This window comes from Macrotis lagotis, chromosome 8, assembly GCF_037893015.1.
Source record: "Macrotis lagotis isolate mMagLag1 chromosome 8, bilby.v1.9.chrom.fasta, whole genome shotgun sequence".
NCBI classification, from domain to species: domain Eukaryota; kingdom Metazoa; phylum Chordata; class Mammalia; order Peramelemorphia; family Peramelidae; genus Macrotis; species Macrotis lagotis.
The window spans coordinates 810,619-836,687 of NC_133665.1; the positions used below are offsets into that span (position 1 = coordinate 810,619).

Consider the following 26,069-nt stretch of genomic DNA (forward strand, 5'->3'; position numbering starts at 1 on the left):
CAAGGGAGTTAGTAATTATTTTCTCCTGTCAGAGTTAGGTTATAATAAACCTTCACATTAGTACCAGAAAATGGCCTATGATCTGAAGCCTATCCTACATTTCTGTTCAGAGGCTTTCAAAGATTATAGAGATAAAGCTATTTATTTTGGAGAAAGTAACTTCTCAGACAAGATTTTCAACCATTTTGTGTTAGCTCCACCCCATGAAAAGGTACTACCTTAACTCCTGACCAGATGCTGCTGCTCTTCCATGGAACATTTGATTTCCTGGTCATTGCCTTAAGAAATTCAGAAAATGACTTGGGTTTGAGGAGTGATAGTTTAAAAGCAAAAATAGAAACACCAAAATGACTGCGATTGTCTACACTCCAGGAGGATAATGCAATAAGTGAAATTCCAGAAGCACTTTTTGAAGCTCTTTGTATGAGAGAAATGAGCCGGTTTGTCTTTTCCACCAGACAGCCTCCCAGAATGACCCAGACACATTCCTAGATGTCTCCCTCCATAAAAAGCAGGGAGGGAGCAGGGAACTGCCTCTGAAATTTCTGGATCAACTTTAAAGAAGGGAAAGAACTTTTTTACTCAAGGTTTTTCAGGAGCAAGACTTTGGCGAAGACTAAGGTCAAAAGGCCTTAGATACAAAGACCTCAAAATCCTAGGGACTCTTTCTGAAAAGAGATAGTTTTTAGCTGGCAGAAAGTGGTAGCCAATCTCTAAGAAGACTATCAGCTTCTGGAGTTTATAAAATCAGAGTGGTACATAGATGCCCTTATGGGCAAATTTGTCATTTCTCTTCAGGCATTCAGGAAATTCAGCTCACTTCGATGACAATTTATAAAATTTTTATTGTATGTGAAATAACTTAAACAGGAACAAAATGTATTGATTAAGAATAGAGGTTGAGGGGCGGCTAGGTGGCATAGTGGATAAAGCACCGGCCTTGGAGTCAGGAGTACCTGGGTTCAAATCTGTTCTCAGACACTTAATAATTACCTAGCTGTGTGGCCTTGGGCAGGCCACTTAACCCCATTGCCTTGCAAAAACCTAAAAAAAAGGAAAAAAAAGAATAGAGGTTGACTTAAAAATTTCAAACCATAAAATTGCTTATACCCTGACTAGGGAAAAACAATTTTTTTCTTCATTTGAACATATTGTCTCAGCCTATTGGACAAAGTCTGTTTATGAATCTTATGGCTAAATGCTGAATCTTCTGAAGTTTAGGTCATTATCATAGGACCTTTAGGTAAAGGAGGAGGAAGAGTGAGGGGAAAACTCTTCCACCTTGGGAAGTACTGAGAACTTCCATAGAGCAAGCTAAGGGAGAAATTTCCCTTTTTTTTTTTTAATATTTCCAGCTTTTCCCTAAGCACAGATATACCTAAAGGCTTATTCGTAGTGCTCTTTTTCTCCTCACTACACAGTCTCTCTTGGGTTCCTAATTACCTCTCAAATCCATTCAGGCTTCATCTGTCTCCTAAAGTCCAATACCACTTCACCAACTCCCTGCTGTAGGATATCTCCATCCGATTGTCCAGTTAACATCTCATATTGCACATGTCCAGAACAGTACTCATCATAAAGAGATCCTCTACAAACTGGCTACAGTCAACCTTAACTCATATTTACTCCCCTTCAGAACACACAGCACATTCCAGCCAAACTGGACTACAAGCTGTAGCCTAAACTTATCATTTCATCTCTTCTATATGTGCATTTGCAATAGCCATCTCCTATAGTACCCAGAGTGTCCTTTCTTATCTCCTTATCTCTGTCCCATAGAATCTTTTTCTTCTTACTAGGTTCAATTCTGGATTCACCTCAGCAAAGACTTCCTTTATAGATCTAATTGGTAAGATCCTTCCCTTCTTCAAATTATCTTAAATTTATTTGTACATCGATTATAACCCATATCCTAAAGACCATCAAAAGCTTTTTTTTTTGTCCTTGAAGGCCCAGTAAGAGACTGCAGGCTTTGGCATAATGCTTGTTGAATTGAATTGAAATATCCATTATCCTTCAGTAGTTGTAGTTGATTCATACTAGGATTATAAGTATGCACATTCCCGAGACTTACCTACTTGCTCTCCAACCTAGAGATAGATCATAAGAGGCTTCCTTATGAAGAGATCTGAGAATCCCAAGGAAAAGAGCACTGTGAGGTCCAGCCTTGCCTCCTAGCATGCAGCCACTAAAGAAGGAAAGCACCTGCCTTGGTAGAGCAGGTCTCTTCCCTCATCTGCAGCCTGCCTTGCTGTTCTTCAAGTTTGACTGCAACTCATCTGGACTACAGTTCTGAGAGGCTGGTGAGTTGTTGCATTTTATTGAAGGGGAAGCTGGGGCATGGACTATTCTCAGAATCACAGATATCAAGCCCCAAGTTTCCTAAGAGAGACCGGGGGAACAGCCAAGAATGAAATCAAGTTTCCTGCCTTTTAAACCAGTGCTCACTCTTCTGGGCACCATGCCTCTATCCTAGGCATGGCTAGCATTCAGGCAGAAGTGAGGTCAAATCCATATCTCCATAGAAGTTTGGTTGTTTCCGAGGTTATGTTGTTTTTCCTGTTGTTTGAAAGTCAGAAAACCTTCATGGAGTGCCTGCCCCTTAACCCCTCAGACTACTCCAATTGTTTACTTGTTGTTTCTATGTTGGTGGTGAATCAGCTGTGGGTGGAAAGTCTGGTAGTCACCATTGATGTGCTCACAGCTGCATTCCTTCATTCCTGCCTGGTGTGCTGTGCATTTTTATCATTCCCCAAGAGTTATGTGTCCACAATGTATGTGACTCGTCAGCAGGACCCTCTGGCTTTCAGCTGCCAGCAGCCCCACAACTCTACCTGGTGAGAATTGGAGGAGGATTCTCTAACAGGGAGCTTCAATATTTTGATATAGTAAGCCAAGAAATGTGGGGCTCTATCTCTGACCCTTGAGGGCAGATAAGTTTTTAGGTGTGGGTTCATGGGCCATGGCTGCCCAGGATTAAGAAACACTGTGTTTCTTTGTTTCCTATATTGTCTTTTCTGCATAAGTAGAGGAAAAACTTGCAAAATAAATATGAACAAAATTCACTCTTTTATGATGCCCTATAAGCATGTCTCTAGTAGATTTTCTTCACCTTTTTTTAAAAATATTAGCACTTTCCCTACAACCATAACCACTTAGGCTTGTGTGGACAGTTCCTTAGTGTCTCTCACAGATCTCTCTGTGTAAAAACAAAGTACCTTTTTCTATTCTTTTTTCTAATTAAATCCATAAATATTAATTGAGCAAATAATCTGTATGACTCACAAGCAGTCTTTTAACTAGAGGTCATGGTACTAAAATTCCTGAACAATGACTTGTGAACTGAGATCCTCCAGAGATCTAATGGCAAAACTTGCTGGATGCTGAGCCTCAATTCTGCCTCAGATTAGTGAGAATCTGCTTCAGTCATCCCAATCTTCATTTCTACTTCTCATTGGGTATTTACAGAAAGACTCAGTTTTCTCTGGAGACCAACTCAGTTGTCCTGGTTCCCAGTGGCCCTTGAAAAGCCTAGGGCTGGTCTTGATGAAGAAAGCTGCCCTGAATTTGGGCAATAACCAGTAGAACTTGATGCTGACGCCAGAGTGTAAAAATAAACACCTCCCACAGTGTCTTCTCAACCCATTTGGCATCAGAGCTGCTATTATTAACCTGAAGGCCTCACAAGCAGCTGTAATGGGCAGACAACAGCCTGGACGGGGCACATCAAGCCAGATTGGGAATTTGTTGCCTTCCCCTCATAACTGGGGGGGCCTGATTCAAGACCCCAGGAAAAGTGTTGCCAATCTAAGAACATGCACTACTTCAGGTAATGTCAAGATGGGCTTTCCAATTTTGATCTTTTGGTCACAACTCTTATATACCTTGAAAGAGTTCTGGATTTAAGAGAGCCTTATATTATATAGCTAAATATGTGGGGGAGGAGTAGGGACAGGGATGGTGTTACAGGATGATTGAACAGCTTTATTTTTAATTTTTATCCCATTATTCCAAAAATGGAACTGGGGAGGGAGATAAGAAATGGCATTCTTTCCTACTGGCACTTAGAAGATTCTCTTCTAAGCTTCTCTTAATGTATAAAAAATATAGGCAAAGGCGGCTAGGTGGCGCAGTGGATAGAGAACTGGCCTTGGAGTCAGGAGTACCTGGGTTCAAATCCGGCCTCAGACACTTAATAATTACCTAGCCGTGTGGCCTTGGGCAAGCCACTTAACGCCATTGCCTTGAAAAAAAAATCTTTTAAAAAAGGACCTAAAAAAAATATAGGCAAAAACAGCACGGTGAAGAAGAAAATTTTTCCCATTCAGCTTTTTCTCATCCTAAACTCCAACAAACACCAAATTCAGATTGGGGTTAGACTAGTCCTCATAGATACACTGGGAATGATGCTGCTGCTTATCCACCCCTGAGGCTGGAACCTTATTCTGGGAACTCCACGGAAGCACTAACTTCCAAACTATATTGTATTGTCTTTGGGGACCAGAGCACTCTATCCTACCTTTTTGTGTTCTTTTATTCTTCCATGGTGATTGAAGGGTTTTTTGGAAAAGAAGTTAAGGGCCCCAATGACTACAAAAAAATGAGTCTAGGCACCAAAATCTCCAGCAAGGTACCCTCAAATCCCTCTGCCCCTCTGAGTGAACTGAGATCGGTTTAAAAGTCTCCTAGGGTAGATAAAGACAGATAGATAGTTTTAGTGGATAGAATGCTGGGCCTAAAAACAGAAAGATCTGAGTTTAAACCTAGCCTCAAACATTGACTAGCTGTGCGACCCTGGACAACTTACTAAACCCTTATTTATCTCAATTCCTCATCTGCTAAATGGGGACATGCTGGAGAAGGAAATGGCAAACTACCCTGGGATCATAGCTAAGAAAATTCAATCCACAGGGTCACAAACGACAAAGAAAGGATAGATAAGGGCAAAGGGAAAAACATTTCCCACAATGCAATTGAGAAAGGGCTTTGACCCTGGAAATCATCATGTTGACCTTGGGGGTATTGATCCGTTTTCTAAGAACCTTGGCTGAGTCATCTATCTGGGCAGTCAGTGCTGCTGCCATGGGCAGAGGGGCTGGGAGTTGATCCTTGGAGTTGAAGATTGGCTTCTTTTGCCCATCTGAGCACTGGATGGTACTGAGGGAAAGGAGCATGTGAATGAATGCCAGCAGCTTCTCTCCTCCTGCTGCTCCTCCCATCTCTGGTCTCTCTGTAACAGGCTCTGTGTAATCCAATCTAGATTCTTCTCCTAGCCCTCTTCACTGCGCATCTGTGGCCCTTTATTTACAGTGGAGCTTCTGGTGAACCAATTGGGCAGGAGCTTGCCAGCCTGCCCGCCTCAGTCCACTGCCTGGGGGGGGGGGGGTGGACTATCCCAGCCTTGCTCCCCGGCCTAGTAGCAGCAGCAGCAGCAGCAGCAGCACGCCCAGAAGCAAGAGACTAGCCTCTCGGGAAAGACAGACTAAGAGCCTGACCTGGACAGTTCCTGCCCCACAGATCCCTGTTTCTGCCAGCACCAAGTTAGCTCTGAAAAAGAGAGCAGCAGCCCTGAACCTAGAGACTACAGCAAGCTCAGCACTGCCTCTCACTCACACCCTTGGGAAAGGACTCCTTCCTGCAAAGGATCTCTGCTTTCTGCAGTTTCCTGCCTCCCTTCACCTGCAGCTGTCATTGAGAGGCTCCATTTCTGCATCATTTGAGCCTGGCTTCCCCCTGCATTCTTCATCCTTACCTCTGAAGAAAACATTCTAGGGCCAGACCCAAGGTAGGCCCTGACTTTTCTAAGTCCTGAGTTCCTTTGGCCCTCCTTTTTCCCTAGAGGGAACAGAGGTTGTAGCACAGAGCCACTGTCTTTAGGGACATTCAACTATGTTTATAATTGTGGCAGTTAGAAACTGAGGCGCCTGGGAATATAGGTTATTGTTAAGTAGGGTGGGGGTGGGGGATTTTATTCTTACTGTGATTGAGGAGTCTTTCTCTTTGGCCCCTTGTTTTATTGTGATACCTAGATAGAATCTTAGAGCTCTGGGGAACTTCCTAAGGTCATCTGGTTTAGTTCTCTGCTTCCAGGCAAGAACTGCCAAGTGAGCCTACTTTAGGTCTAAGATCTGTAGGCTGCCTCAAACTTGGGGAAATAGTTGTAATTTTCTAATCCTGTTCCATTTAGGGATAAATAATTGTTTCTTTTGTGATGGGAATGACTGCTCTTTGACAAAGTTGTTTGGGAGTGGTTAGGAAATCTTGGGAGCCTTAGTTTAATCTGCCTATTATAGGGATAGAGGGGAAAGAATTACCCCCAAAACCAGTCTCTGCCTCCTAATTCATTCCTATTTCAGTAGAAATTCAGATTAGCAACTCCATCTATCCATTTCCAGCCTGGAGGCTGAAGTTCTGGGGGACTTTAGGCCTATCCTGCTTTCTTACTATCTCTCCTCAGTCTCTGAGACTGATTTTATGAACCATTCTTCGAGGAATTTGATCAGATTGTGAGATTACAGTGGTTGGGCCTTGAGGAGAAAGTGCTGAATTTGTAAAATGAGATTTTGTTGCTCTGGGCAATATGCTAAGGATGGGTTTCTGAGGAAAGCATCCTATTCCACCTAATGTACTGAGTTAGATAGCTTAAGGGCAGTCTTTAGTGTCATAGTGTTTGGCTCTTAGTCAAACTTTGACTTTTCCTATCAGCCTCATGGGAGCCCTTTATTTTACAGATAAATTTCAAGACTAGCTGTGATCCTATGATTTTTAGAGAGAGCAGTAGAATAAAGAAGCAGTTGGGTGTGGGTGGGCTGGTCCTTTAGGCTGGGGATCTCATTGCATTCTCTGCATGCTGGCCTAAGATTTGAGTCCAAAATAACAACACACTGGTAGAATCCCTGAGGTCATGCAGCAGGGAGCAGCTTCTTTTCAGCCATAGCAAACTAAAGTTGACTTCAAGGCCTTGGGTAGGAAAACTTGGACTATTCTGTTGTCATCACTTAAGTGCACTTAGGACCAATGAATGATTTCTTTTGCCCACTACTTTGTAACTCCCAACCTATCTTAGGGTCCAATAGTTTACCAAAGGTGCCTTATCTCCCAAAATCTGTCCCTTCATATTTCCTTCTCATTCCAATTCTAGCTAGGACTTCTAGGATTAGAAGAGAAAACTGATATAGGTTATGAAAAGGCTTTTGATCTGTTTTTCAGTAATCAAGAAGGTAAATCTTTCTCTTTGAAAGAGTAAGCAAAGCAGTGAATGATTACCCTGAGATCATACCACACCCTAGGTTTCAGACTTCAACAAGACTGGACTAAAGTGCCAGCTATTTGTCCAGCCCTTTGCTTCAGTAGATCCATTAGAGGCTGTCAAATGACAAGTAGCTACTCACAAGGGGAATTAGCCCCTAAACTAATGGAATAAGCATTTGACTTTTGTATGATTTCCAGACCTTTCCAATATCAGTCTTCAAGGAACTCATGGCTTTTTTCTAAATCTCAAAACTGTTATTTCTGTAGGGTTCTGGAGAGAAAGAAAGTTTGCATGGATTGTTTTACATGTTGCTACTGGCCTTTTAAGGAAGCAATATGGTACAGTAGAAAGAACACAAGATTTGGAATTAGAAGACCAGTGTTCAGATCCTAACTCTGCCAAGGTACCTGATTTATCTGGGTAAATCAGTTTCTCTGGGACCTAGTTTCATAGATCTAGTTTCTTCATTTGTAAAATTAAAAGTAATTTATCAGGTAATGATAGATTATAGTGTAAACCTTAATTTTCTGAGACAAAAAATGAAGTAACAAAAAGTTAGGTTTTATATATATGGAGTTTTATTCTCTTAAGATCTTACCTAGGGGTGGCTAGGTGGTGTAGTAGATAAAGCACTGGCCTTGGAGTCAGGAATACCTGGGTTCAAATATGGTGTCAGACACTTAATAATTACCTAGTTGTGTGGCCTTGGGCAAGCCACTTAACCCCATTTGCCTTGCAAAAACCTAAAAAAAAAAAAAAAAAAAAGATCTTACCTGGAAATTTATAGGTGAAAGATATCCATAAAGATATCAACAAGAGCTTAATGAGGGAAAAGTATTTACAAAAATCACACAGAGTCATAAAATTTTGGTGGCCAACCAATCAGGTTACACATTAGTACATAAAGGTGTCATTGATTACTTTATGATCTTCTTACCTGTCCATGAGATTTGTTCTTTGTCAGTTCTGAGAAAGATCCAATTAGCAGCAAAACTACTGCCTCCTATTCTGACTTGATATTTTAAGTTATTATCAAATATGGTATACACATATAAAACATTGGGATTTCTCCATTTCCAAAATGTCATGAGTATAAGAATATATTTAAGTCTCTTATTGTGATAACCAGATCAATTTTCTACCTTCTCAGGATGGTCTTTGTCTAATTGTTGATACAACTTTGAAAGCCAGACTTATAGATGCAATTAGAGGGGTCCTAGGCTGTTTCAACTACAGATTTTTGTCTTTAGATTTATAGCTGGAGAGACACAGACCTTGAGGAGGGTAGAAGCTGACAGTCAAACTTATAAAACTCCAATTAGAGATTGAGAAAACAATTTTTGATCAAAAAATATAAGATTAAAGAAATCTAGCTTTGATAACAGTTTTATAGCACTTTTTAAGGTATTCAAAGCCAGTGCCTATTTTGAATCAGGTCTAATTTAAGTCACTCCTCTTCCATAAAACCTTCCCTGAACATCCTAAACCTGGAGTGACCAATATATCCTCTAAACTCCTATAACACATATTGCTATGTCACTCATAAACAATTTAATTGCTGTAAACTAAATTGCAAGGTATTTTGAAAGTTCCATTGTGTCTTACACATTGTAGGAGTTACTAAAAGTTTATTGACTGATGGGAAAACATGATCCCTCTACTCAGGGAATTTCCAAACAAATAGGCAGAGGCAGAGTTTATCATGCTTTAAACTACTTTTTAGTTAGTTGGTAACTTTTCTCCTTTGTTGATGCATTGGTCACTCAGGCTGTATAGCATTGAAGCCATCAAGGAATCAAATGGAAACTGCCATTCATTCAGATATAACCTAAACTCAGGCAAAATAAAAATTTTTCTACCAGTTTGATATATGAAGAGCCTCCACAGTCCTTACTTCTCTCCAAAATTGGGTGAAAGAGTAGTGTTTGTCAAACCAAAGTTAGTGAATTACTGATTTGCTAAATGCTGTTTGCTTTCTCCTTAAGTTTGGAGTTGGTCCTAACTATATGGGGTCCCAACTTTCTGATGTATTTGTAGGAATTACAATTCAAACTTTCCTTGTCCCTTCCTCACACTCTTGTGTTTGAATCTTAGCCATCTTTAGTCCATCCATGTTTAATTAGCTGGAACCTTCTGTAGTAGTCTTTATCCTCAAAGCACAACTTCTTAAAATATCATACAGTGCTACAGCAACCCATTCATTTCTAAAGTAAACTTTCATTCCTTTGAGCATTTTTACCTTTCTTGGCTTCTTTTACCATTGAAATGTTCCTTTTTCCAAAGGAAAAGGTGAAGTAACAAAAACTTCTCTAGATTTTCCCTATCCATTGTTGATAATCAAGTAGCATATCCTACTTAATAGAAAAGATTTATCACTTGACTCTAGTAAATCCATAGCAAGAAAAAGTACTCATCTGTACTTTGCACTGTACTATCCTCAGAGGTCCTTGACAACTCCAGAGAAACTTCTAAGAGTTATAAGAGGTCTAGCCAACAAACACTTTGTCTTGCAATTTTAAATTTTAATTAGTGTTATTCATGACTCTCTTCCTACTCACTCCATCCCATACATGACTTTTTTTTTTGGTTTTTTGAGGCAAATGGGGTTAAGTGGCTTGCCCAAGACCACACAGCTAGGTGATTTATTAAGTGTCTGAGGCCGCATTTGAACTCAGGTACTCCTGACTCCAGGGCTGGTGCTGTATCCACTACGCCACCTAGCGGTCCCCTAACATGACTTCTTAAGCTAACAATATAAACCTGGATTCTCCCCTAACTCCTGAGAAACAGAGTGATCTCATTATTTTTTTTACAAGCCTTACCATTGTTTATGCTCCCCATATCAGGTTATTTCTGTCATTAAACATAGTCATCACTATCATTATCATTAACATCCCAAAATATTTATTTCCCCATTACTGCACATCTGCTCTTCTATGATATATTTTGGTATAATCTAGGTATGATTAAATAATCAAGTTATAGCCTCCAACCTTATGAAGTTTACTGTCTAATTTTAAAAGTCAAATCAGTATTGAAGACTTTCTAGAAGTTCAACACAGATAATAGTAGTATCCTCTAAATATTTTTTTAGAAAAGACTTTCAGTCTCTTTACTGTTGAGAGGAACTTTTATAGAATATACTTTTTCCTGCTTTGTATTATTGAGAAAATAAAAATCCAAAATCCATGCTTATATAGCCCATTAACATTTACAAAACACTTTTCTTACAACAAATGGAATAGGTAGTACAAAAATTATTTTCACTCTTTTACATATAAGGTAAATTATTACCCTCAGAAATTATTATTTGTTATTGTTGTTGAGTCATTTCAGTCATACTCCCTACTCAAATCCCATTTGGAATTTTCTTGGCAAAGATACTAGTTTGCCAATTCTGTCTATTCAACTCACTTTACAGATGAGAAAACTGAGGAAAACAGTGACTTATCCTGGGTCACACAGTAAGTCATACTGGGACCAGATCTGAACTCAAAAAGATGAGTCTTCCTGATTTCAAGTTCATTCATTATCCAGTATTAAATGTCCAAGTTGGAATTCAAATTTGGGGCTCCTGCTTGGGGCACTCTTTCATGTCAGCTTACAGTAACTAAGAGAAAAAGCAGGAAATTTTGGTGGAAATAAGGAGAGAGAGGAAGTAGAAAAGCAATAGACTGACTAGTTAGGTCTTTTAGTGATGGGGACATACCCTGAGCACTAGATTAATATCTTGGGTATGCCCTATAGATCTCTTAGGCAACCTTATTCCCTGATAAATTTGAGCTTTGAGAAAACTAAAATTACTAACTGGCTCTCTACTGATGCTTACATTTCTTTAGAGGTCCAAAAGGGAATAAGATATTTTGTCTCAAAAACATTTTTTAGTTTTGGTTCTAATAGAAACAGATGAAGGATTACCTTTGGTCTAATAATATTAGCCAAGAAGTATCATCTCGTTGCTATCATGATCAGAAGGAATTGTGTATCTCTGAGACTAGAAATGGCCCAAGCTTTGTAGAATCAGAGTTGGTTCAGATACTCAGGAAACAAGAATCTATTGATCTTCCAAGGATTATAGGTAGCTGTCTTTGTTCCAAACTGACCATGAAATAAAGACTCCATTTAGTGTTATCCATAGAATGAATTTTAATACTGACCCCTATCTCATGAATATATGTACCTTTCTCTGGGATTAAGAAATATGAGATCTCACAGTAATGACAGGCCTGAGATTTTTTTTTCTTAAAGGGAATCTTGTTTCCTACACAGAGAGCCACTGTATCAGCTGGGAACTGTGCCAGGCAGTGTTGCTTATTTGGGGGAAACAGTCACATTTCCTAGAGTGACTGCACACATATGCCAGAAGTTCTCCATTCATTTAATCCCCAAAGGCTCTTTTTGCTGATCACACTACCTTCTTAGATTCCAGGACATTAATCCTTCATAGTCTTCCTGGTCAAAGGACAGAGTGATATCTAAAGAAACTAGATATATAGTTCTATAGTTGAGGAAAACTCCTGAGAAGTTCAAAATGCTCTTTGACAGGGCAGCTAGGTGGCACAGTAGATAGAGCACTGGCCCCAGAGTCAGGAGGACCTGAGTGCAAATCGGCCTCAGACACTTAATAATTATCTAGCTGTGTGACCTTGGGCAAGCCACTTAACCCCATTGCCTTGCAAAAAAAAAATGAAGACTAAACAACATAAGAAATGCACCAAAATGCTCTTTGACCCAGAGGCTAGAAAATGGAGAAAAGGGGCAAATAGGACCAGGGGAAAACCTTGTACTCAGACAGAAATAGATTGACTATACAGCTCTCTTAAGCCTTTCCTCTAACAATAAGACCAGAAGGCCCCTACAGGAAGGAGGGGGCTATGGATAGAAAAATCCTCTATGGATAAAGAATATTCTTAGAAGGAAGGTGAGATAGCATGACATAATGGAAAAAATTATCTTTGGAATCAGGAGGATCTAGGTTTACATCCTGCCTCTTAACATTTAACTTAGCTTTGTGACTTCCAAAAGCACAGAGCAGTATCATATAAAGAACACTAATTCTGGTTCTGATCTGGATTCAACTCCTCCCTCTGAAGTGACATCCTGAGGTCCTTTTCAGCTCCCAATTTTGTGACCTTGGACAAGTCATCGAATCTCCCTGAGCCCCAGTTTCTTGATATCTTACAGGATTCTGGTAAGGATCAGAGGAGATCATGTAAAGTGCCTTGTAAAACTTAAAGACTATATGAATGTTAGCTATTATTATTAATTTCCTAAAAACTTCTTTGGAGCCTTCTATTATCTCAAGTCAGTTCCCTGAATTTGACCTAACTGATCTGTCTGACTTTCTTGACCTGATACTCAGTAGCAACTCCAAACATTTGTTTAGCTTCTATCCTATGCAGAGGATTCAGTGACATATATGGTTACTGTTCTCACAGGACTTATAAATCTTGTTGGAAATATAGAATATACCAACAAACAAGGTGAAGAATGATATCATATGCCATAGTAATTTGTAATAATGGAGAGTACAAATAAATGTTAAAGAATTTAAGGTTAAATAATCAGTGAATGTTAATAGAAAATCTGAAGGAGGAGGTGAAGTCTAGCAGAGGTGGGAGAGGATCTTGAAAGAGGTTGGTAGAAAGAAAAAAAGAAAGGTAGACAAATAAAAAAAGAGGGAAGGCAATTTAGACAGAATATATTAAAGCATAGGGACCAAAATGAAAATGACATGGAAGGATAACACTAAGCAGATTAGTTGGGCTGGATGTAAAGTATTGGAAAATAAGGGAGTGGTAAGATAAAATTAAGAAGAGCCATTACTGCTAATGTTCACAAACACAATGATTTCAGAGGATCAGTATGGCTTGTGTGTATTATGAATTTGAAGACAAATGGCACAGAGACAGAGACCAGTTAGAAGACAACTACTACTATATAGTAATCTAAGTATAAAGCCCAGATCTAAGATAGTTACTGGGAAAATGGAAAGAAAAGAATGTGAAAAATATTACAAAGGAGAAATGGAGATGACTGTAATAAACTTTGTATGTGGGAAAGAAAAAATAGGAGTCAAAGATGACTAAGCTTTTGAGACTAAGTGACTGAAAGAATGATATAACCATTGACCAAAATAAAAATGCTCAGAAAGGAAAGAGGAAGGAATAATAACTTCAATTTTGAACAAGTTGGCTTTGAAATGTTTAGACAAGCCTAAGTGAGACCCAACCAGTGATTTAGCTTTTAAGTTAGAATATAGTAAGGCACTTATAGAATGCAGTTTGGTGACTCAATGGATGGAATGCCAGTCCTGAAGTCAGGAAGATTGATCTTCCTGAGTTCAAACACATTCTTAGATAACTATGTGATCCTGGAGAAGTTACCTAACCTATTTTCCTGTTGAATGAAATGTATTTCTATACACAACTCTATGTGTATTCCTCCTCCTTTGGACCAGTTCAGTGAGGTTCAAGTGTCAGTTTTGCTCCTTGCCATTCCTTAGTTGTATAGATGTCTATTTGTACATTCTTTTTATGTAAGGTAAACCTTCCCTCCTCTTCCTTTTTTTCACCTCCCCCTTAATATTCCTCTTTCCTTCTCTTTCTTTTCTTAAAATCATCTATATATATATATGAGAACAACTCCAAGATCATGTCTAATTAGACTATGTATTTGAACCCTAATGAAGATAAGAGTTCAGAGAGGGCACATGTATAATATCTCCATATTCAAATGTCGGCAGGTAGGCCTCTATCATGGTTCATTTGTGTTTTATTTATTTTTTTTACCATTTGATTTTTGTGTCACTATATTTTATCTACAAAGTTTTCCTGGTCTTTTCACCAGGAATGCTTGAAAGTCATCTGTTTCATTAAAGATCCATTTTGAGGTGTGGCTAGGTGGCACAATGGATAGAGCACCAGCCCTGGAGTGGATAGAGCACCAGGAGTCAGGAGTACCTGAGTTCAAATCTGGCCTCAGACATTTAATAATTACCTAACTGTGTGGCCTTGGCAAGCCACTTAACCCCATTGCCTTGCAAAAACCTAAAAAAAAAAAAAAATCCATTTTTTCCCCATTTAGAATTATACTCAAATTTCAGCTGGGTGAGATATTCTTGGTAGTAAGCTGGTGTCCTTTGCTATTTGGAATATCATGTTCTGAGTTCTCCAATCCCATACTTTATTAGCTGTTAATCACAAATAACCCTGATTGTGTTGCCTTGGTACTCCAATTTATTTTTTCTGTCTGCTTGCAGTGTTTTTACTTTGACCTAAAAGATAGAATTTCAGCTATGATGTCCCAAAAAGTTTTTATTTGGGGATTTCTTTCAGAATGATGACTGATATATTTTTTTCAATTTCTACTTTTTCCTCTAGTTCTAAAAGATCCGGACTGTTTTCTTAAGAAAACATCTAGGGCAGCTAGGTGGCATAGTGGATAAAGCACCGGCCTTGGAGTCAGGAGTACCTGGGTTCAAATCCGGTCTCAGACACTTAATAATTACCTAGCTGTGTGGCCTTGGGCAAGCCACTTAACCCCATTTGCCTTGCAAAAACCTAAAAAAGAAAAAAAAAGAAAACATCTAGACTCTACTTTTAGTCATGGTGTTCAGATGAATCTTAGTCCAGTGATTCTTAAATGTTTTTTTCCTTGATGTTTCCATGTCAATTGTTTTTTGCTTTGCAATCTTTATTTTCTTCTATTTTTCCAATCTTTTTACTTTTTTACTATTACCTGTTGTATCATAAAGTTATTGACTTTTATTTGGGTTATCCCAATTTTCAGGGAATTTGTTGCTTGGGGAAGATTTTATATCTCTTGTACCAAGCTGTTAATTCCTTCTCCAGTTTTTTTTTTTGTAAGTTGCTCTCAATCTATTTATTTTTTTTATTTTTTTTTTAGGTTTTTGCAAGGCAAATGGGGTTAAGTGGCTTGCCCAAGGCCACACAGCTAGGTAATTATTAAGTGTCTGACACTGGATTTGAACCCAGGTACTCCTGACTCCAAGGCCGGTGCTCTATCCACTGCCACCTAGCCACCCCCTCAGTCTATTTATAAAAAATATTTTAAACTCTTGCTCCATTTATTCCTGGAATTCTGGTTGAGTTTGTGCCCATGATGTGTTTTTCTCTGAGGCTTAACTTGTAAATGTTTGAGAGCAATTTTTTTCTTCTTCTTTGTTTGTATCTTGAGTGTCCTCTGCCACTATAATAGGAAATTGTAATGAAGTTCTTTAAGTTCTTTTTTGTTTGTTTTCACTTTCTTCCAGCCTGCTTCCTGACATCAGATTTGATGTTAAGGCTGGGTTCTGCAGTACTACTGAAGGGAAAATCTGTTACTTTCTGGGAGCATTGAATATTGAATTATTCCAAGGAAAGGCACTACAAGTTATCAGTGCTCCCAAATTAGATTCATCCAGAGCAGAGTCTAACTGCTTCTCCCTGGTCCCCACCTCAAAGAAGTTCTTGAATTATGTTTGGGTCTGAGCAAGAACAGGCTACTGCTGGACTCCACCTCTATCAGCTAGCTAAAAAGGTCTATTGATTCAAAGTGGCAGTATTGTTGACGCCTCTTTAGACTTGGATTCCTGCCTTGGTTATTCTTTTGCAGGCTAGCCTAATGCTAGAAGTGAGACCTGCTCTGAGTCTGAGATCTTAGCCATACTGCTCCTTCTGTTGCTACTGCTGGCTTTTGAACCTCATATTTTCTTATTACAGTAGCTAGGTGGTACAATAGATAAAACACTGGCCTTGGAATCAGCACAGGAGTTTGAATCCAACCTAATATACTTGTCACTTACTAGCTGTTGTGACCTTGGGCAAGTCACCTCATCCTGATTGTCTTGCATCCAGGGCTGTCTCAGTTGTCCTGATTCATATCTGGTCGTTGGACCCAGAGGACTCTGGAGGAGAAAGGGAAAGTGGTGACTTATAACAGCACCCTCTCACTCCAATCTAATTCATGTGCTTTTCATGGCATCACCTCCCTGATGTTGTGGTCTTCTTTGAAAATGAAGGGGGGGCGGTGGCTAGGTGGTGCAGTCGATAGAGCCCTGGCCCTGAAGTCAGGAGTACCTGAATTCAAATCTGGCCTCAGACACTTAATAATTACCTAGCTGTGTGGCCTTGGGCAAGCCACTTAACTCCATTTGCCTTGCAAAAACCTAAAAAAAAAAAAATGAAGGACAAACAGAAGCTCAGGGAACCATTCTCCTTGGGAACTATTCTGTTATACACAAGTCTCATTCTTATTCCACCTTGGGAGTGGGCAATAAATCTGTTATTTGGCACCTGTTCCCATTGCTGTGTCTTGGTGTGGTTCTAGAGATGGCTCAATGTGAGTCAGAAACCTCCTGTTTCCCTTGTGCACAATAGTTTGGGCATTGCACTCCTGTACCAACACTTTCTTCAGTGTTCTTAGACCTCTCTCCCTATGTGGGACTAGGCTGAACAAATGATTCACTGTGACTTTTTCTGGATTTCTCCATCAAAATTTGATTTGGTACATTTTCTAGATATGTTTGGATAAGTTTGTGGGAGGGAGTTCACTGCACTGCTCCTCTGACTCCACCATCTTGGCTCCACCTCCTATCTTTTCACCCACTTTTTAACTTGAACAAAGGTATTCCTTTCTTCAACAATCTTCTGTCCAATTGGGAAAGTAGAGTACTTCAATGAACCTCCAGGAAGATGCCCTGGTACAATAGTAATTGGGCTGCTAGCTTTGGGTACCCTTTTTTAAGATGCAGTGATTTGAGGATATAGCTTCTAGGTCCCCTGTGGTCCCATAGTTAGAACTGAACTGGATGAACCCTGGCTATAACCCTAGGGAGGTTTATCCTAACAGTCCCTCAAAATGACCAGATGTGACTAGGGGGATGGGGAGAGGGATTTTCAGGGATAAGGCATTACTGGGCAAGGCATTACTGCCCTAGACCTGAATACCTTGATATAAATTTAATAATACCCCTAAAATGATCATCAGTCATCATCTTGTCCTCCTTGTTTCAAAAATCATATCCAAACCTCTTTTTGAGAAAGAATAACACTCTCTACCTGCCCACCATACGGTGATTACCTTGTCACTTCCCAAAGTGCCTTATTGATGTGGACAGTCCTATTTGCCTAGAAAACTGCCCAAGTTCCCATTCAACCTTCACAACTGATTTGCCCAGCCCTATGGGGTGATCTGGCAGTGAAGACTTATAGCTAAATACCATTCAGGTGGAGTTCACCTCTAAAGGCAGGATCTAATTCTGTCTGAAGCAAGTTGACGTTTAAAAATTGGAGAGGCGGTGAGATGATCTAATCCCTTACACCCATTTCTTTTAAAAATGTCACCTCTTGCCTTGCTTTCATTAATTGAAAAACTAGATAAATTCTATTCTAACTCTCCATTTTAACCACCTAAAAAGTGACAAAGGACAATACCCATTTGGGCCCTCTAATTAGTTCCACTGACTTTACAAGTTCTTAGCCTATGAAACTCTGCAACTGACAAAATTCTAAGCTGCCTCCATTAGACTATAACCTCATTAACCATTGTTTTACTAATAATTTAGCTTCTGTTTAAACTTCTGCAATCTCCCTAGTTCCTAGATGGTAAAAGCACATCCATACTCTGAATTCCAGGTGGAGGAAATCACTCCCTGGAACTTAATAATGGGATAGGCCTAAGGTTTTCTTACCACATTTACTAATTCCCAGTCCTCTTTCCTGTTCTTGTTCTCTTCACTTATGTCCCAAATCCAGGAAGGGTTTAACACATTTTCAGAGAAGTCTTTGAGTCAGATATCATACTTCCATCTGTGGCCTATTAGTCCCCCCCCCCAGTAGTATTGCCCTCTATCACTATACTCTTACTAGATCCTTAAACTGCTTCTCTGCTTTCAAGATATGATCATTAAGGATCTTAAAATTCATTTATCTTGGTCACTAGTTGTCCAGTTCACAAGGACAGTTTCTGTCCATTTTCCTTATGTTGGCAATGCAGCTTTTTAAAATTTTTAACAGGAGCCAGGGAATACTTGCTTATGCTATATTTCCACTTTGCTTCTTAAACTCCTTAAGTATCCATTAAGCTAACCCTACAGGATAAAATGGGAACTTTCTTCTAACCCTACCAAGAATATTAACCGTGTACCCCAAATAATTCTACAGCTATAAGATACCAGAATCCTGTGTATGGCCTTATTGCCACTTGAGAATCCTCACCTTTGGCAACACCTTTCCTCTACTTCAATAAGAAAATCAAACGTGAAATTATTGCAAAAACTTCTACCAATTGGGGCAGCTAGGTGGCGCAGTGGATGAAGCACCACCCTGGAGTCAGGAGTGCCTGGGTTCAAATCCAGTCTCAGACACTTAATAATTACCTAGATGTGTGGCCTTGGCCAAGCCACTTGACCCCATTTGCCTTGCAAAAACCTAAAAAAAAAAATTTCTACCAATCACACCAAATATGCTAGGCTAGGCCTAGCTTAGACCAGTCCAGTGTTTCAGGCTCAGGATTAAAATGTGATGAGTCACTTAAAAACTATAAAAATCAAACAAAGCAGTTTTACTGGCAACAAAGTTTTAAAAGAATGCAATTCCTACAGGTTTATTGTTGGGGGGGGGGGTTAAAGTACTAGTTCAAATAATATTATTTCTCTTCCATTGCCCAGCCTGCAAGACCAGAAAAGGCATTTCCCTGGATTTGGGGATTTTTACTAAAACTTACATCAAGAATTTCCCATTGAATTCCCATACTTTGCCTTAGGTGTCAAGGATGCCATATAACTTCCTCCTTAAAGGACTAGCCCATCCTCTATAAAACAGTGTCATTCTTATCACATGGGACATTCAGAAGGAAAAAGAATCAGGACTGAAGAGATTAGAGTCATTTTGATAGAAGTGACAACCTTGGAAGTGAATGAAATCACTAAGAAAGAAAGCTAAGGACATGCTTGCATTTATGAGATAGAAAAAGGAAGGGGAGCCAGATGAGAAAGAGATGTGAGAATAATACCTAATATATACCTAATAATACCTAAACAATATAGTACAGAAGAATTCCCAGGCAGGAGCAAGTTTTAAGAGTGTTAAATACCAAGGAAGATGAAAATTTTTTAAAGTCCATTGTGGGGTGGCTAGGTTGCACAGTGGATAGAGCATCAGCCTTAGAGTCAGGAGTACCTGAGTTCAAATATGGTCTCAGACATTTAATGATCACCTAGTTGTGTGGCCTTGGGCAAGCCACTTAACCCCATTGCCTTGAACCTAAAAAAAAAAGTCACCCTAGAATAACTTTGCTTTGTTTGAGTCCCTTGCTAAATTTTCCTTAAACTTATTTTTCTCTGTATTGCTTCTCACTATTAGTCATTTCTGCTTATATCTTTGTTTTACAAACAAGTTTATATTCTATACCAATGTTATGCTTAGCTGCTGTATATTTATCTCTAGGTTACTTGACATGTTTGCTGACTGCAACAGCTTCTGGTCTCTTTTGGTTTCATTAAAAAAGTTGATTTTTTTTACATCAGTAGTCTTCTTTAGAGAGCAACTAGGTGGCAAAGTGAATAGAGCCCTGGCCTTGGAGGCAGGAGGATGAGAGTTTGAATTCAGTCTCAGATACTTGCCACTTAGCTGTTTGATTTTGGGCAAGTCACTTAACCTAATTGCCTTGCATCCAGGGCTTTCTCCAATCTTCCAGATTTATATCTGACCACTGGACCCAGATGGCTCTGGAGGAGAAAGTGAGTCTGGTGACTTAGCATAACATCCCCCTCATGCAAATCCTTTTCACATGCTTGTCATGACACCATCTACCTGATGTTATGGTCTTCTTCAAAAATGAAGGACAAACATTATTAGTCTTCTTTAGAAAATTGCTATAACCAGTGTCAAAGTTCATTCCTCCATTTAGTTCCCATTTTTCTTAATAACCTCTTAAAAGATCAGGTTAGAGTTTTAATTGTTTATCTTTTCTCCATTTTATTCTTTCCTTGAGATTTGTATTAATTTTGATCCTTGCTCTAACTATAGAAATAGACCATTGTTTGGGAATGACTCCTGTATCAGTGATAAATATTTACTTATCTGATAAAATATAATTAAATTTATTTTTGTGATATTATTTGATGTTTAGCAAGTTCAGCATCCTCCAAGTCAGTTCTCAAAAAATTTCTAGATATAAAGCTTTGGTGTAGACTGTAAACCTTTTGCTTCTTATGTTTCTCATTCCCGAACTGTATTTTCTAATGTGTTTTTTGCCGTCTTTCCTGATACTCACTTTTGCATTGAAATTTCTGTGTAAGAAAATGTACATTGGCCTAATCTGGAGAAGTTTAGTGAATTCTTAATAGAATTCCTGTATCTTCAGTCTCTGCAACAGATATTAGTATATAAACTGAAATTTATTTTAATATTCACTTTTTAAAAATTTGAGTTCCAAATTTTCTCACGTCCCTCTAGCTCTTCCCCTACCATTAAGAAGCCAAGCAATTTATCAGATGTGAAGTCAAGCAAAACATATTTCCATATTAATCATATTGCAAAATTAAAAAAATAAAAATAAAATAAATTAAAAAATTAACTCACAATCACATCAAGTTCATATCCATTCTCTGTCTGGATATAGATGGCATTTTTCTTCATGAATCATTTGGAGGGACAGTTAGATGGTGCAGTGGTTAGTGTGCTGAAGTTAGGAGGACCTGAGTTCAAATTTGGATTCAGACACTTAATAATTGCCCAGCTGTGTAATCTTGGGCAAATCACTTAACCCTATTGCCTTGCAAAAACCAAAAGAAAAAAGGACAAGAAAAAGCTAAACTCGAATCATTTGGAATTGTCTTGTATCAGTGTACTGATCAGAGTAGCTAAGTCTTTCATAGCAGATCATTGTTACAAAATTACTATCACTTCAAACAATTTTCTCCTGGTTGTGCTTTGTTCAGTTTACTTCAATTCATGTCTCACCATATCTAAAACCCTTCCCTTTGTCATTTTTTAATAGTATCATAGTATTTCATCACAGTCATATACTAGGACTTCTTTAGCTATTTCTCAATTGATAGCATCCCCTCAATTTCCAGTTCTTTGCCTCCACAAAATGAACTGCTAAAAATATTTCTGTGTATTTATATGTATGTATGTATGCATATATGTATGTGGATATATATGTATGTATGTATAGATCTTTTTCTTTGATCTCTTAGGGGTACAGATCTAGTAGTATCTTTATTATTACTGGGTCAAAGGATTATAGCCCTTTGGGCATAGTTCCAAACTGTTCTCCAGACTAGTTGGGACCAGATCACAACTCAACCAACAGTGCATTAGTATGCCTATTTTCCATGAAATATTTTGTATTTTCTCTTGACACACATTAAGACCGATTTGATCAGACACCAAGTATTTCTTATGAACCAGGCATTAGGAAACAAGATAATCACTGCCCTCAGAAAGCTTACATGAGCTGAAACATATGCAAAATTAATGTTCGGTATTGGTACATCTAGGAGCACTAATAACTGGGGGAATGAAGGAGGTGGCATTTGATCTGAGCCTAGAAGGAAGGGAGCCAAGGGTTCTAAAAGACAGAGATGAGGAAAGAGAGCCTGCCAGGCATGGGAAATTACCTGTATTGAGGAATGGAGTCAAGAGATAGAATGTTTTGTGGACAGTCAGTAGACCAAGAGGGAACAATATGTAGTCAGTCCAAAGATAGCTGCTAGGGTCAAATTGTTAAATACTTTGAATGCCAAGTTAAGTCTGTATTTAATCCTGAAGACAATGGACTTACCAAAGCTTCTTGAATAGAGGAGCAGAATGAGAAGATATATACTTACAGAATACAAGTTTGTCAACTGTATAGAATTGGATTGGAAAAGAAAGAGTCTGGATGCAGGGAGACCAACTCTAAGTTGATCTAAGTGGCACAGAGGAAAAAGCACCTAACCTGGAGTCAGGAAGACCTGAATTCAAACCCAGCTTCAGACACTTAACTAGCTGTGTGATCCAAGGCAAGTTACTTAACTTCTGTTTACTACATTGTAAAATGGGGGTGGTGATAGTAGCACCTACCTCCAAGGGTGGTTTTGAGAATCAAATAAGATAATAATTGTAAATCCCTTAGCACAATACCCAGCACTTAGCAAGTGCTAAATAAATGTTAATTATTAGTTTTATCAGTATTTGACTCTCCAAGGAGTACCTATGAATTATCCTTAGTTCACATCAATTTTAACTGCAATTTCCCTTTGTCTTCTGGTTTCATTTATAGCAAAAATGTCAAAATAATACAGTAGAATTTCTCCTATAGTATGGACAAGGATTTTACATTTAGAGCTAAGTTGACAGTTGACCATACAGTTGACAAGCTAAAAATATTTTCAGATGGATTATAAATTGTCTGATTCCTAGTACCCTCTACTCCCCTATTCCCTCATTCTTCCACCAAGAAGTAGAAGTGGGCTATATGGGCCTGAGACCAATTTTGTATTCCTTTCCTTTCATGAGTTGCCCTGATTAAAGAATTCAGCACAGAGTAACTAGCCTACTTGGAATGAGCCTTTCTATTTAGCTAACCTGGTCCTTAGAAACATAAATTGTTATGAAGACTACTCAAATTATTGTCATAGCATATTTTTGCACTCTGCTCTCAAAGCCTTTCAGAATCCAGGATCACTGTTACACCATGATAAAGAATTGGATTACGATTTTGTGACATATCATATACTTGAAATATATAGGACATTGTAGGATCAAGGGTAATTTGTATGACCCAAAATAGAAGTTCTGCAATAAAACAAAGGAAGGAAATATTAGTGTGGATTGGAGTAGGCAAGCAACATTTTGTAATGTAGATGGGAGAAAAGTTGGGTAAAATTTAGATAAGGAAGACAGGTTAGGAAGAATGTTATTGGGCAAAGCCACAGAGGGTGGGAATGAACAATATATAAAGAATATCAAGGAGACCAACCTGACTAGAGTGAAGGGCACATGATAGAGTCTAGGGGAAATAAAGTTGGGTAGACAAAGTCAAGCCAAATTACAGAGGACTTTAAAAGCTAGGGTGAGATGTTTGCCTTTGATCCTTTAATCAATAAGAAGCCAATGAGAAGGGAAAATGGCCTGAAGTGCTATGAATTATAGAGCGATGGTATAAGGAGAAACTGGAAGCAGACTGCTTATCTTTATAGTGGGATATTTTTCTGACAAATTAACTTCCTTAGGATGCATCTTACTCATCGGTGTCTCATCAGAAGTCTTAAAAATCCTACTTTAAAACTCCAGGAAGGGGCAACTAGGTGACACAGTGGATAAAGCACCAGCCCTGGAGTCAGGAGTACCTGGGTTCAAATCCGGTCTCAGACACTTAATAATGGCCTTGGGCAAACCACTTAACCCCATTTGCCTTGCAAAAAAACCTAAAAAAAAAAAAGACTTTTTTGATGGCAACTAGAAGTAGGTGTGGCAGGAGGTTTGTGATATAATTGAAGTGAATTAAACCAATAAAATTTGAGAGCAGGAATAAATCCCTGAATACTGGCTCTTGCATCACTGAATCACAGAATTTTAGAATTAGAACCTCAGCTGGCATCCATTCTAACCTATACCCCAAAAATAATACTGACTGTAACATGCATAACAAATAATCATTCAACCTCTGCATTAAGACTTCCAAGTACAAATTCACTACCCTTCAAGAAAGCACTTATGGATAACACTAATTGTTAGGAAGTTTTTCTGAGCATCAAACTGAAATTTACCTCTTTGGGCATTCCAGTGACTGACTTTGTACTTTAAGATTTTATTTATTTTGAGTTTTACAGTTTTTCCCCCTAATCTTACTTCCCTCCCCCATCCCCCACAGAAGGCAATTTGCTAGTCTTTACATTGTTTCCATGGTATACATTGATCCAAATTGAATGTGATGAGAGAGAAATCCTATCCTTAAGGAAGAAACATAAACTAAGTATAAGAGATAGCAAGATCAGACAATAAGATATCAGGTTTTTTCTTCCTAAGTTAAAGGTAATACTTCTTGGTCTTTATTCAAACTCCACAGTTCTTTCTCTGGATACAGATGGTATTCTCCATCGCAGACAGGCCCAAATTGTCCCTGATCGTTGCACTGATGGAATGAGCAAGTCCATCAAGGTTGATCATTGCCCCCATATAGGGTGTACAGTGTTTTTCTGGTTCTGCTCATCTCACTCAACATCAGTTCATACATATCCCTCCAGGCTTCCCTGAATTCCCATCCCTCCTGGTTTCTAATAGAACAATAGTGTTCTATATATACCACAATTTGCTAAGCCATTCCCCAATTGAAGGACATTTACTTGATTTCCAATTCTTTGTCACCACAAACAAGGCTACTATGAATATTTTACAGTAATTGACTTTGGTTCTACCTCTGAGCCCAAAAAGAACAAGTATCATGTCTCTTACTACTTGCAGTTAATTTTCGAATAAAATTTCAAATACTTAAACACAGCTGTTATGCTCATCCCCTTACCATTCCTTGATCTCAATCTTCTCCAAATCGTGAAATGAAACATTAAAAGCACCTCTTGTTCAATCCTCTGTTCTCTCTGAAGTTACGGGGAAGTTGAAGTTCCACATTCCCATCCTCTGAACATCTCTATCCCTTCCCCTACCAATATCATGGAGGCAGATTGGGGGGGGGGGGAGCAGAGAGAAGAATTGTTAGACACTATAGGATTACTAAATAAGTTCTATATCTCTAAGCAGGTATATTTCCTCTAATTTCTCCATGAATTAGTTATAAGGGAGAGTCCTCAATCCCAGTACTTCTTTTGGGGCTGTGCTCAGTTCTGAGCACCATAGTTTAGAAAATACTCAATACTGATTATGGTAATAAAGGGAATACAGAGTGGGGAAAGTCTGAGTTTACAAAAGTGTGGTGATAGTCATACAATGAACCCTACTTTCCTAATCCTGAGAAAATAACAAGGAAGACTAAACAGGAGCCTTTGGGTGGTTGTTTCACTTGATGGAAGATGAGCCTTTCCCCACTCTACTCATTTCATACTGCAACTGACTGGCCATAGGATAATGGCCTTCAGGGCAGAGGAGGGCAAAGGAAGGACCAGGAGCAGGTTTGGAAAATTTTAGTCTTTCCTTCTCATCACTGGGTCTACATTATAAATCAGAAGGGTATGGGGCAACTAGATGGCACAGTGGATAGAACACCGGCCCTGAAGTCAGGAGTACCTGAGTTCAAATATGGTCTCAGACACTTAATAATTACCTAACTGTGTGGTCTTGGGCCAGCCACTTAACCCCATTGGCCTTGAACAAACTTAAAAACAACAAAACAAAACAAAAATAAATCAGAAGGATATTGAAGCAAAAGGGGGTAGAGAAAGCTCAACCTGACCCATCTATCACAATGAGTGAGCTGAGTTCCTCTTCTTTCTTCCTCTACTCTCTCCTCTCTGTCCTTGATCCCAGCATATTTTCTCCAACTTGTACTATATAGTCAGTGATTTCTTACCTAGGCCTTCAGGCAGGAAGGAGAGTATTTTTGGGAGCTAGCAGCTGAGACCTAGGCCTAGCCTTGGTGACCATGTGGCACCATGGGAAGGTCCTGAATTTGGAATCAAAGAACCTTAATTTGGATTCCAGCCTTGTCACTTGCTACCTTTGGATCACAGTTTCCTCATCTATAAAATGAAAGTTTTGGACTAGATTGCCTCTAAGATCTCTTCAAGCTCTTAAATGTATTCTGTGACTACAATAGATTCTGTCAAAGTTCTGTTAGAAGAAGCACCAGGATGAACAACTTGGAACTATTC

The 26,069-nt window shown here is 38.9% G+C and overlaps 1 protein-coding gene across 19 annotated transcripts in view; it reads left to right on the forward strand.

The window, feature by feature from the left end:
• RUSC2 (RUN and SH3 domain containing 2) overlaps nt 1-26,069 on the forward strand; it is a 113,177-nt gene that overhangs the window by 42,696 nt on the left and 44,412 nt on the right. For 9 of the 19 annotated variants that reach the window (XM_074196173.1, XM_074196156.1, XM_074196166.1 and 6 more), the window contains 3 exons: nt 1,800-1,849; nt 2,095-2,303; nt 7,519-7,655. The exons of 1 other annotated variant lie outside the window; for it this stretch is intronic. Coding sequence is in view for 1 of the 18 variants with exons in the window: in XM_074196174.1 (XP_074052275.1) it covers nt 3,592-3,829 (238 nt within the window). In the remaining 17 variants the exon portion in view is untranslated. 9 more of the 19 variants (XM_074196154.1, XM_074196165.1, XM_074196168.1 and 6 more) reach the window with 7 other exon arrangements.